The sequence below is a fragment of the Oratosquilla oratoria genome, chromosome 5 (assembly GCF_046742065.1).
Source record: "Oratosquilla oratoria isolate Oo_2021 chromosome 5, ASM4674206v1, whole genome shotgun sequence".
In the NCBI taxonomy this organism is placed as follows: Eukaryota; Metazoa; Arthropoda; class Malacostraca; order Stomatopoda; family Squillidae; genus Oratosquilla; species Oratosquilla oratoria.
Window position 1 is genome coordinate 39,829,732 of NC_134781.1, and position 13,914 is coordinate 39,843,645.

General features: G+C 37.4%; 2 protein-coding genes across 7 annotated transcripts in view; one reads left to right on the plus strand and one right to left on the minus strand.

The window, feature by feature from the left end:
- The window catches only part of LOC143025474 (putative D-lactate dehydrogenase, mitochondrial), a 313,466-nt gene that overhangs the window by 44,537 nt on the left and 255,015 nt on the right, over positions 1–13,914 (plus strand). The window lies entirely within an intron of this gene.
- The window catches only part of LOC143025473 (sodium channel protein Nach-like), a 120,794-nt gene that overhangs the window by 18,002 nt on the left and 88,878 nt on the right, over positions 1–13,914 (minus strand). For 2 of the 5 annotated variants that reach the window (XM_076185193.1, XM_076185191.1), the window contains 3 exons: positions 7,084–7,275; positions 2,063–2,180; positions 1,435–1,624 (listed from right to left, as the gene is read on the minus strand). In XM_076185193.1, coding sequence (XP_076041308.1) covers positions 1,435–1,624; positions 2,063–2,180; positions 7,084–7,134 — 359 coding nt within the window. In that variant the 5' untranslated portion in view covers positions 7,135–7,275. Of the gene's footprint in view, positions 1–1,434; positions 1,625–2,062; positions 2,181–7,083; positions 7,291–13,914 lie in introns of all 5 variants that reach the window. The other 3 variants (XM_076185190.1, XM_076185192.1, XM_076185189.1) reach the window with 3 other exon arrangements.

The window sequence follows — 13,914 nt, forward strand, 5'->3', positions numbered from 1 at the left end:
CATATATATATGTATGTATGTATATGTATATATTTATTATTATTATTTCTATTTTTGTTTCTTTGTAAGACAATCCTTATGTATTTATGTTGAATCACATGTGTCAATTGTCACCATTCTTATTTCTTGTTATTATCATTTATATTTTGTTTCTTTGTAGGATATTTCTTATGTATTTATGTTGAATGTCCTTTTATCACCTTGTCAATTGTCATCCTTATGTTTTTATGTTGAGTGACATTTTATCACCTGTTTCAATTTTCACCCATATTATTTTTGTTTCTTTGTAAGATAATCCTTACGTATTTACGTTGAGTGACCTGTCCTGTTTTCTATACTTTTGTATTTAAGTTATACTTTGTTGTGACACTTTGTACTTTGAAAATATCTTAATAGACGAAAACGTTTAGTATTCCGTTCTTTAAATTTCCTCGTGGTTACAACCAAAAAAAAAAAAAAAAAAAAAAAAAAAAAAAAATATATATATATATATACACATATACATACATATATATACATATATATATATATATGTATCTATATATGTATATATCTATATCTATATCTATATGTATATATATATATATATCGTCATGTTTCACTGTCACGGTGTGACCGAGCAGTTTTCACATGTGTTTTTGCTTTCGTTAGGCCCGTATGTATGCTGGACACACCACTAGTTTGTTTGGAAAAGGTTACGACCTTTTCCGGAGGTCACCGCAGGAGGTTCCAGCCGTCCTGATGACTTGGGTTACAAAGGCTCCAGACAGACTAGAGCAAGTTGATGTTGTTTCCGCCAGAGGCGGTCTGAGCATGCGCAGGTGTTGAACTGGCAAACATCTTTTGATAAATATTGTATTGCTGTATTATGATAGTGCTGAGGAATATTAAGAGTCAGATTTTTTCGTGTACATTTTAAGGCTAGTGTGTAAGGGTTGTTAGGTGATGTCTAGATGTCCAGAGTTGGGTAGGAAGTGTTTTTATACTGTATTTCTTGACGCATCTTCCGTGATACTCCTTCTCTCCAGGCTCACTCCCTCTCTTCATGCTCAATCGGTGTCAAGGTACGTTAAGAAAAGGGTTTTCTGTTGTATTAGGCCTTGAGGAGATATACCCCATTTTTGGTGTGAGAAGGTAATACTTGTAGTCGGTCACTTTTTGAAATTATTTTCGAGATGGCCGTTTATCGTTTCCTCCACTACTTGTTTGTTTTGGGAAATGAGTTTTGGGGTTTTAATATCTCACGTGAATTTTCCTATGTAAATATTGTATATTCATATCATGTCAATCAATAAATTCTATGTAGATATTTTGATGGTAGTGTGAAGTTGAAGACTTAAATTTTGATTTAAGTATATGACGTAAAAGGTCTATTAGCGGGTATAGCTGACATGACTAAGAATTTTATATTTACCTCAACATTTCCGTTCTTACCCGAGCGATATAGCAGAGACAAGCTGTACCAGAGTCATATTGTTCACTTCCAAAGTGTTTGTGAGTTCTTCCTGGAGCTGCTCAAGCAGAGCAAGTCCCTGTTCACTTCTGAAGACAGAAGATGGAGTGACCATTGTGTCCCCCATGAGCAATATGAGGTAACTGGCCAACTCCGGACTTACATTATATTCTTGGCCGGAAAAAAGAAAGAAATGAACATTTATTTTAAAGAATTTATGAGTGTATGTCATTCATATAGTCCAAAAGGATTTATGTACAGTCACGAGCAAAATTTTTGACCCACCCAGAGTTTTTTATGATGCATAGTTAAAAAAATTTGTTTGATAGCTTTTTGTATTATCTATCCAAAGGAATTTCCTAAATGTAAGCTAAATATTACATAGGAAAATATATTACGTACTCGGAAAAAATCGTATTGGTGTGAGAACTGTAGCGTGGGTCAGAACTTTAGCTCATGACTACATACTGAAGAACTACTGTTCTCTGAGCATGAAGATCTCTCACATGGTTTATGATCAGAAAAAGAAGTATACCTTGTGAATAGATTCGGGTTATCGTAGCTGTAGTTTTAATCAATATGGGATTATTCATACATTATGATACTTACTCTTTATCTTCTCTAGACTGAAGAAGTCTCTGTTGCATATAGCAATAGAGGGGAGTTGTATGCCGCCGGTCATCGCTATCAGACTGGTCTGGGAGTACAAGGGTAGATAAAGAGAAGACTGGAAGTAGACGATCGTCGGATGGCAAGATGAATGGAGTGTGGTTTTGATATGGGCGGGGGTAAGCATGTGTTAAAACCTGCGGTCTATTGGCTAAGTCATGCAGAAGCATTTTAGCTAGGGCGTTCTATCGAGAGCATAGGGTTAACTTTGCGGGTCTCCTTTCGTTAGCCTAAGCGCAAACTGAGATGCAGGCGCAGCACAGCAAAAGCAGACGTCCTGTTGTTGAATTGAATTACATTTTGAAGTTCTTTCTTGCTTGAAAGGCTGAAGTGGTACATCAAGAAGCATTTGAAGTGAGAGAGAAGTTCAAACTGTACTTCAGTTCAGCAAGAGGAAGTCTGCCTTTACTCTGTGCTGCGTCGCCTGCGTCTCAGTTTGCGCTTCGGCCTAGACTTAAATAGAGAGCGTTCTATCTAAAGCATTAGGTTTACAATACTGACAAGTGACTCGTATCGTTAGACTTGGAGATAAATGTAAATCGACTCATTATGCAATTTCTTTAAAGTAGTCAGCTCCAATGTGCATTTTCTGCATCCTCCATTGTTTCTTCCTATAAAGTTTTCGTCGGATTTCGTTGTTCAGCTCTTGTGACGCGACGACAGAATTCTGGCGTCGTCCTAGCAACTACAGAACCGTTAGATTTAACGAATTTTCCCAAATTTCAATATACGTTGGTTGAGGATATGGGCAATGCCTGTGACTTCTAACAATGTCAATACGATTTTTTTTCGAACACGTAATATATTTTCCTATGAAGTATTTAGCTTACATTGAGGTAATTTTCTTGAATAGATGAAAAAAATGTCAGACAAAGAATTTGAATTTTGTATCATGGAGAACTCTGGATGGGTCAAAACTTTTGCTCTTGACTGTACATTGTTGTAGCATTGCTCATTACTTGTAGCAGAGTACATGAACTCGTGAACGTGAATGAAAACTCGTTAACGTTAACGGTTTTGAATATATTTTGTTTATTTGTTTATTTACTTTGTATTCTTTTATTATCATTGTCACCATGATCATTATTGTTGTTATTATTATCACTATTGTTATTATTTTCATTATTACTATTTTTATAATGTAACACTTAAATCTTATTTTATTTATGTATTGATTTACTTTTTCATATTATAATTGCTATTATTATTGATATTATTATCATTGTTGTTGTTATCATCTTACACACACACACACACACACACTCACACACATATATATATATATATATATATATATATATATATATATATATATATATATATAATTTGCTGGTACATTGTGACAAGTTGATGAAAGTGGAAAAAGAAATCACGGGTCTCTCCGAGTTCCTGAGTTTATTCCTGACCGGTTTCGCTCTATGCTTCTTCAGAGGAATGTGAAGAAACATAGAGGAACTTGGAACTAGACCCGTGACTTCTTTTTCCATCATATATATATATATATATATATATATATATATATATATACACATATATATATATATATACATATATATATATATGTGTGTGTGTGTGTGTGTGTGTGTGTGTGTGTGTGTGTGTGTGATAGTGGAGTAGGAAACACAGGAGTCTTGATTTTATTCCTGACTAGTTTCGCAGGTATGACTTTTCAAAGGAATGGTGTACAAACAAGCTGTGGGCATTTTATACATTGGGTGGACCTCACTACCTCTCCGTGTTACTTTAGTTAGCGACAAGTGTGAACATTACATATTCATTGTATCAAATGTAATAATAATGATAATGCTTAGCAAGTGAAGATGATGGCAACAATAATAATAACAATAAAAATAATAATAGTAATTGTAACAGTGATAGTAATAACAAAAATAGTAATAATGATAATAATAATAATAATAATAGTAATAATAATAATATAATAATAATAATAATAATAATAATAATAATAATAATAATGATGGTGATAATAATGATAATGATAATGATAATATTAATAATAATAATAATAATAATAATAATGGAAATAATGGAGGATTCGTGATTTAGTAGCATGTGAAATAAAATATGATAGCATGGTATAAGAAGAATCGTCAAAGTGAAAGAAAGAAAGCTGGAAAGGGTAGGCAGAAGTGGGAAAAAGGTATCTACTTGGAGTCGGGGGGGGGGGTCTGGGAAGCCATTCTTGGATGGCAAATGTCGCGGTAGATTTTGTCCATTTCAGGTCACCAGTTCTCTTGTTAGTGTTTTTGTGGTTGGCAATGTAAAGAAATTCAATTATGTTCCGTTTCTTGTGTAGTCCTTTGGCTAGAATGGTGAATCCCTCCCAGTTTGGTAGGTGTCCCTCTGTGTCTATGTGGTTAACTAGAGCGTTTGTTTCTCGGTGGTACCAAATGTCCGCTTTGTGTTGTCTGAGTCTGTTGTTAAGTCCTCTGTATGTGTCTCCGTAGTATGCACTGTCGCATTCATTGCAGGAAATTTTGTATACGATGCTATTGTCACGGTTAGTCTTGATTTTTGTGATCAAGTGTCCTATTTTCTTCCCTGTGTCACTTACTATGATAAGTCCTGTCTGTCTCAACATTTTGGAAAGCATGTGAGAAGTATACCGTAAACCGACAAAGACGACTTCATCCACTATTTTAGCACACATGACGAAAAGACCAAATCAGGAGTTATCATTGGGTTTTATCTTAGGAGTCTTAGAATATGCAGCGAGGAGTATTTACAAGAAGAAATTTAATACGGGGTATGGACAAAAACCCAACGGACAAAAACCCAATGGACAAAACCCAGCCCAAAACTTTCATAATAAGAGAAGCGGACAAAAAACCCAGGAAAGACATACCCCTGTGACCTCCCCTGTGAGCTCATAGTTAGTGTTTGCCTATAAAGCAGCGATCAAATGTTGCTGTGTCACTAGATCATCATGGAGATCATACGTAACAACAATTATTAATCATTAATTATTCATTTTCAATATTATCATTATTATTATTATCATTTTTATTATCATTATTAATACTATTATTTACTATTACTATTATTATTATTATTATTATTATAATTATTATATTTTATTATTATTATTAATTTATTATTATTATTATTATTATTATTATTATTATTATTATTATTACTATTTTTGTTATTATTGTCTCTGTTACAATTACTATTATTATTTTCATTGTTATCATTAATGTTGCCATCATCTTCACTTCCTAAACAGTATCATTATTATTACATTTGATACAATGAATATGTAATGTTCACACTTGTCGCCAACTATGGTAACACGGGGAGGTAGTGAGGTCCACCCCATGTATAAAATGCCCACAGCTTGTTTGTACACCATTCCTTTGAAAAAACATACCTGTAAAACTAGTCAGGAATAAACTCAAGACTAAGACTCCTGTGTTTCCTACTCCACTTATGTCAACCTGTCAGAATGTCTCAACACTAAAAACGGGAATTCAAACTCCAAAATATCGTAATACATTGAGTGTCGTCTTTTAGCCAAGGAAAATCATCAGACTTTAGCAAAAAATATATAAATAAATAACGAGATAAAAATTAAACACACACACACACACACACACACACACACACACACACACACACACACACACACACACACACATATATATATATATATAAATAACTAGATACAAATTACACACACACACACACACACACACACACACACACACACACATATATATATATATATATGTATATATATATGTATTTTTTATCTAGTTATTTATATATTTTTTGCTAAAGTCTGACGATTTTTCTTGGCTAAAAGACCACACTCAAGGCAGTACGATATTTTGGAGCGTTTGAATTCCCGTTTTTAGAGTCCACCCCACAACTGAATAGAGTAATATAACGTCAGAAAAATAAATAAGAAATGCGTGGCGCTCCTGGAGGGGCTGATTGATGACTTACGTCTCGAAGCTTCCGTGTCGTATTCCTTCCTCCCGTTCATGTCACGGTGGTTTCGCTTTTGGTAAAGTTCGTGTATTGCGATTTCCAACTTGTTTTACATAATTGGAGTTTTTTATCTTCATGTATTTGTTTTATTTCTTATTTTTTGTCTATTTCTTTACTTATTCATTTTACGGTAATTATTTCTACGAGGGTCTTGTTAGCGCGACCCACTCATTGATGGTTTCAACGACTTTCCAACATATCCTCATACTCTGTAGAGGTCTCTATTTACAAAGGCTGTTCTCATCAGCTTTTTAATATGTTTGTGTAGCACGGTAGACCCTTTACACCATAAAAATAAAAGTAGTCGCATCGATTGGTTTTTGGAAAATTTAATCTTTATCGAAAAATAAGAAAAGACAAAATTTATTTAGTTATCTGTTTGTTTATTTATCCCTTTAACCATTTGTTTTTATATCATATATATATATATATATATATATATATATATATATATATATATATATATATATATATATATACATATATACATATTTAATTTATTTGTATATGTTTGTTTTATACTAACGCCATATTCAACTGAGGAGGTAGCTCCAGTTTGAAGAGGTGTGACAGTTTTGACCGTGAGTTCTCACAGTTGTATGAAGAGTCGAGTTTCAATTGTGAGTGTTCCTCACGGTCATGCGACTCACTTTACACCTCATGATTCTTTTCATCGGAAAGGGTTGAGAAATATGTGTTCCTAAGGATTGCTGAGGTGCGAGATAGGACTTTGAGGGTGAAGCCAGAGGCAAGTGTAGTAATTATACTTTGTCATGGATTTACCTTATTAGTTCATCTCAAAGACGGCGTGTAAAATATTAATGTCATGATGTGTCACATGATAACTTTTTATCACATGCACTGATTCTGTTTTTTTTTAATCTCTAAGCACGTATAGCACGTCATTTCACCTAGTTTTCTTTTTGTGTCGGAAGAGGAAAACTTACCTCAGTTTTGAGCGGCCGTCCGACAAATTGCGCGATCATCATGTAAGCCATGCTGCACAGCACGATGCTGAAGACGATAACCACAACAATCCAAAAACATCCAAAAGGGTTCCGCCGGTTGTTCCAGAAGTGTCCTAGGCCGTGGGCTGTTGTCTCATTGAAGAACAGCTCTGCCAGCTCGCTACAGTCAAGCTGCTTAAGAAAGTCCTGTATGTAATAGAACCATTATTCCAGTCGGGTATGTCAGCATGATTGTATAAAAGGCTCATGAGTAGCGTATGTTCCCATGTGTGTGAAATACTCAGACTTAACATGGATACAGTCAGGATTTCATTCTTGTGGAAAACGCCCAGACTTTGCTTTACACACCAGACTCCCAGTTACTCATCACATCTCCAAGTACAAGCAGAGATAATTCACTTATGGCAGCCCTCCCCCTGCCCCCTCCCTCATACAGTCTCCCATTCCCCATCCCCATATCCTCTTGGTAGACACCCAAAATACCTCCACTCAAAATACCTCCGGCCAAAATCCCACACCCAAAATACCTCCACCCAGAATACCTCCAAAAACGCCCAAAATACCTCCATGCATAATATACCTTCCATGTCACAGGGATAAGCATGAATATAATAGGATATAATATGTACATGTAGGATATAATATTGTGCTGCTTGTACTGCTTAGAAGGTTATAATCTTAAATTGTCAAGTTTATTGGAATAATTATCATTCCTTTAACTAAGGTTATAATCCTAAATCGTCAAGTGAACAAAAATTACCAGAAACCATTGATGCATAGATCAAAGCGTTTACTGGAATAATACAATACAAATACATGTACAAGATATTTCATATGAAAAGTATTTACAATAGGCCAATTTTCATTTATTACACAAGTAATGCACTTCAAATTAATACATATTCATTACTTAACATTGTATGATTTTATAGATATAGTTGAACAGTATAAATCGTATTCCAGAATTTAAGATTCTATCAGTTCCAGAATTTCAGTCACTGAAATTACTTTAAAACTCACATGTTGTGTCCAATTCCTTCAAGAAATTCACGAATGTCTTTTCGACTGTTGATGTAATCCAGACACAAGTTCTTCAGACGCAACTGGAGTTGATCATATTTTCTGCGGATTCGTTTAGCTGGCCGTTGCCCGATGGCATCTTGCTGTAACAATGCAGATACGGCTGCATTTTCCCGTTGGAATGATTCGATCGCTCTCCACACTGATGGGTGATGATGTCCTATCAAATGGAAATATTTATGATTCCACGCTTCACAGGCATTATTAATACGGGCACCATCATTTAATGTCGCATTATGAACATTCCACACTGCGGGAGGAAACAGAGGAGCCACACGTTTCAGTCGGATCACACCCTCACGTGAACGCACTCGACGATATAATCCATTCACATAGTAGGTAGCATCAAAGTACCCAAGAAGTTCTAATCCGTCATCCGGCACTATTGTCGACAGGTACGCTAATCCATCTTTCACATCGGCGACTGGTAAAAACGCGAGTCCGTCTATCAGCCCGACAAACTTCTGGAACTCTTCATTTTCACGGTAATACTGCTGCAGTCCAATGGATTTGATTTAACTTCTGACTTTAAGGACCACTGTATCCAATTTATTAAACAATTACCTATGGGTGAAGATGTGAATTGAAGTCGTGGTATTGTTTTGTCTGATTCTTTTGATTAAAATTTTCTATAGAGAATTAATTATTCCTTTGATTAAAAAATTCTATAGAGAATTGATTATTCATTTGATCTACCACACTATCATAATCCTGAATGAAAAAGTCCTCTAATGATACTATCCATAGGATTCTATACTCTACATATTGTTTACAATATCATCCCCAAATGGCCTTATCATAACACTTATAATTTGCATGGAGGTATTATGGGTGGTTTAGGAGGTAGTTTGGCTGGAGGTATTTTGGGTCGAGGTATTATGTCCTGGATTCTATCCTCTTATCTCTCCATTCCTACCTCTTCTTCCCCCCACCTTCCCTTTGACCAAGCATACAAGGAATGTGGAAGAAATGAAGAAATATAGACACCAGTCCATTAGAAATTATACTAAGAATTCTCGTGACGCCATAGCAACGTAAAATACCCAGGGAATGTATACACAGGTGTGTGATTCCATCGGAATTAGGATTTATGGAACCATCGAATATTGACCGTTGACTGGGTCTCAAATGGTAGGGCAAGAAGGACAAAGTTTGGTGCGAGGTAGGGCCATCAGTGTAATCTTGTCGATGAAATAATACTAATAGTTTCTAGTTCTCAAGGGATCGGCTTCAGCAATGCACAAACTTGTTACTAAAGCCTCGTTGGCACGGGGCTAGTTTAGTAGCCGCTAGTGCTTGTGACTTGTAAACTACCCCTTTACTTGTCCAGTTCAACGGAAAGTTAGTAAACTTGCCTCCAAATTATCCTACCGTCAACATCTACTTGCCGGGTAAGTTAACTTGCAGTATGTAGCACTAGCGACTACTAAACTAGCCCCGTGTCAACAAGGCGTAATGACATAGGGTACAATTGGTCTGAACTAGTTTGAATTAACATCTGAAGATGGCCGAATATGAACCAGGGCGTATTGTGGAGTATACGTACTGTGACGTATGTATACGTTGAAATAGGAAAGTTATAAAAATAATTGACTGTCCTGTGGTTGCGTGTATTTTGACAGTAATGGGCAGTGCTTCTATTCATGGGAACAATAGTCATGGAGATGGTAAAGGAAAGACTAGAGGGCAGGGAAGGGTAGTGGTTAACGTTTTTTTTTTTTTGAGTGAAAATTATTTTCCAACCGCAAAAGAATATTTCGTGATTCTGGTCCGTAGGGATGCCACTAAGTCTCTAAAATATTGACTGTATAAAAAATTATCTGTTCATAGCCCATAATACGGGGAGATGTACAAGATATACATCACTATTACAACCGATAGAGGATTTGGAATTAATGAATGAATAGTCAGTCGGAGGACTCCATCGTAGTGATTTCATTTACCAGGACTGACTAATCGGGTCGTGAGGTAATGGAATAACAAAGGAAGATCGTAATTACCCGAAGCTCTGTTTTTTTTCATTTGACAGTGTACAGTCACGGGCAAAACTTTTGACTCATCTGAGTTTTTCATGATAAAAAAATTCAAATAATTTGTCTGGCAACTTTTGTCACCTTTTCAGGAACATTACCTAACTATAAGGTAAAAACTACACACGTACTTGGCAAAGAAAAAAAAATCATATTGACGTCATGAGAACTATAGCGTGGGCCAAACTTATGCTTGTGATTGCACAAACTAATGCATGTGCTAAAAAATATATCCTCTCACCGTTTCTCATTAATAAAATTTGTTGATTATCACTTCTCGTCCCGACTCATCAGCCGAAGTGTCTCTTGCTGTTTTGTATGCCAAGACCTGATACGCCTTTGCATAGCGGGGGGAGTCATGAGAGGGAGAGGGCGTTGCCAGGGGCGGGGGGGGGGGAGGGAGAGAAGGGACCTGTTGCGGGCGTGCAAGGGTTCCACCAATCAACACACTTCCGCCAAACGGGGAAATTGATAACCCTCCCCCCCCTCTTTTTTCATGTCGATCATAAAAGTTCGACCCTTTGGACGTGATATAAAATCGAGATCGTGCATGCACCTGCTAATTACCTCTGCATTATTACGTGCATGCATACATACACATTAATGTACACATGCATATAATACATGCATACTTACATACGAACATATATACACACATGTATGTATACATACGTACATACCCACGTACGGAGATGCATACATACATACATACATACATACATACATACATACATACATACATACATACATACATACATACCCACGTACGGAGATGCATACATACATACATACATACATACATACATACATACATACATACATACATACATACATACGTACATACATACATACATACATACATATGTACTACGTACATATATACGCGCATGCATCTATAGATACGTTCGTACATACCCACTCACGGAGATACGTACATACACATTCATGGAAATATGAATATATACACATACATACATACATACAGTTGAGGCTAAGTATGATGAATTGGAGAATAGGATATGAGACCTAAAGAATGTTGCTCCTTTCTTCTATACTACAATTAGGTAAATAAAGCATCTCTTTTTTTCAAGAGAGAAATATAAGGTTTGTAGTATTTGTGAGTTTTTTTTTTCTTGTCAGTTGGCGCAGCTTGAACCCGGGGACTTCACGCGTGAAAGCTCACTACGCTATCTATTACAACAGCAATTAGTGTGTGATGTGTGTGTGTGTGTGTGTGTGTGTGTGTGTGTGTGTGCGTGCGTATATGTGTAAAGGAAAGCAAGTAGCTACTAGAGAAGAGAAAACAGCTGTTCTGCTTTCAGCCCGTCAGTGCTTGTGTGTGGATGTACAGAGGCCATCATATTACTAAAGCTTTTGAGTCGTCGAAAAATTCTCTTTACAAGAGACTGATTTAGCGCACGAGATATCGGATCGCATCTTGTTATGATTAATAATCTTCTGTGTATATTTTTCATTCTTGCGCTGTGTGAGGCTCTTTGATACGCTTATGGTCTTGAGTGAGTGTGAAGGTAAACCCAGCGATGTTTACATTTGGTGGTTATGATGGAACACACACTGATAGTAAAGGTGGTTGCATTTGTTAAGGGTGAGATTTTTTTTTTTTTTTGTGGAGGGTGATAGCGGGATTAAGGGTGATGGTGATTATATTGTTGTCGACGCGAATCTCACATGTGTCTAAAGGCCGCTTCACACTGGGCCGATTCAACAGTTGTGGATTTGAATAAGAATAATTCGCTTACAGTATTCTAAACATCCCCAAGAACATGTCAACAATATGTCCAACATCCGTATTATCTTAATTTCCCATTCACTTTGTCAGTATGTGACGCAAATGTATTGTTGACATTTGAAGATTCGAAAAACAAAAAGGTTGTAACCAAAGTCATTTACACTTAAACGAATTCAACTCCGATGACAAGATGTCTTGTCATTTGGTCAAATAAAACAAAAAATCATAAAACACCAAAATGTTTGATCAAACACCAGAAAAATATGACGTCAGTCCTCGCTTCGCTGCGAGCGAAGCGAGGATTGACGTCATATTTTTCTGGTGTTTGATCAAACATTTTGGTGTTTTATGATTTTTTGTTTTATTTGACCAAATGACAAGACATCTTGTCATCGGAGTTGAATGGGTTAAGGTTTTTGCACTTCTGCGAACCACGATTGTTAAGTACTACTACTTACTACTGTTTGGTACTGCTCTCTCTCTTTTATTACTTTACCATTTTCTATATCCAAACCTTTTTCTTCTTCAGTATCTTTCTCCTGATTGTAATTCTCTGGTTATATTTCCCCTTTTATTTGCTCCCCCCCCTCCTGACAACATAGGCCCTTTCTCCTTCCTCTTCCTCTGCCTTCTCCTCTGTCTCCTGCACCACATCCTTCTCCATTTCCTCCTGTTCTTCCTCCTTCACCTCCTCTACCTCCTACATCTTCACCTCCTCTACCACTTCCTTCTCCTTCCCATCTTCCTTTTCCTTCGTTCCTCCTCCCCTCCTCCTCCTACTCCTTCGCTTACTCTTCCTTCTTCACCTCCTCGACCTCTTCCTTCTCCTCTTCCTTTTCCATCTTCTTTCCCCTCCTATTCCTTCGTTCCTACTCCCTTTCCTTCGTCCTTCCTCCTGCTCCTTGTTTCTCCTATTCTTCTCCCCTTCCGTAATCACCTCTTCTTCCTGCTCTCTCTCTCTCTCTCTCTCTCTCTCTCTCTCTCTCTCTCTCTCTCTCTCTCTCTCTCTCTCTCTCTCTCTCTCTCTCTCTCTCTCTCTCTCTCTCTCTCTCTCTCTCTCTCTCTCTCTCTCTCTCTCTCTCTCTCTCTCTCTCTCTCTCTCTCTCTCTCTCTCTCTCTCTCTCTCTCTCTCTCTTTTTTTTTTCTAAGGGTTTCTGGGCTATCGCCCATCCGGACCTCATCCGCCTTGCGGCGGTTCGGAACAGTTCAGACTTGAAAGCAGGAGAGTCGGTGTTATCCACGTGACGTCACTGCTAGGAGTGGCGGTGCCCAGAGGAGATCAGGGATGGAGTAGTGTCTTTGCTCACTGTGCTCCCTATCCATTGTTCTCATCGCCTCCATTTCCTCTTCATATTCGTGGGTTTCGTAGGTCTTTCCATAGCGGGTGGCCGTACTTTTCCTTTTCTTCTGACTGCCGCCTGGCGATTTCATTCATCTCCGTATCACTCTCCCTCCCCCCGGTGGTAGAAGGATTGCAGCCTGTCTACCACCTGCCACTTCCGCACCGGGTGGCACTTTAACTCTTACTCTGGTTTCCACAGAACTATTTTATTAATTTTCATGCCACCCCTCCCTCCATGGAAATGTATTTAGCTGTCGCTTCGGAGGGATGACCCTTTGAATAAAATCGTCTGACGGCAAGTATAATGAAATACTGAGGTCTTAAAACACAGTGGAGAGGTTGAAGGCATCTATTCTAACCTAACCTAGCCTAACTTAATCTAGCCTAACCTAACCTAACCTACCCTAACTTACCCTAACTTACCCTAACCTACCCTAACCTACCTAACCTACCCTACTCTACCCTACTCTACCCTACCCTACCCTACCCTACCCTACCCTACCCTACTCTACCCTACCTTACCCTACCCTAACCTAACTTAGCCTAACTTAACCTAACCTAACCTACCCTACCCTCTTCTCCTTCTCTTCCATAATCACCTCCTCTTC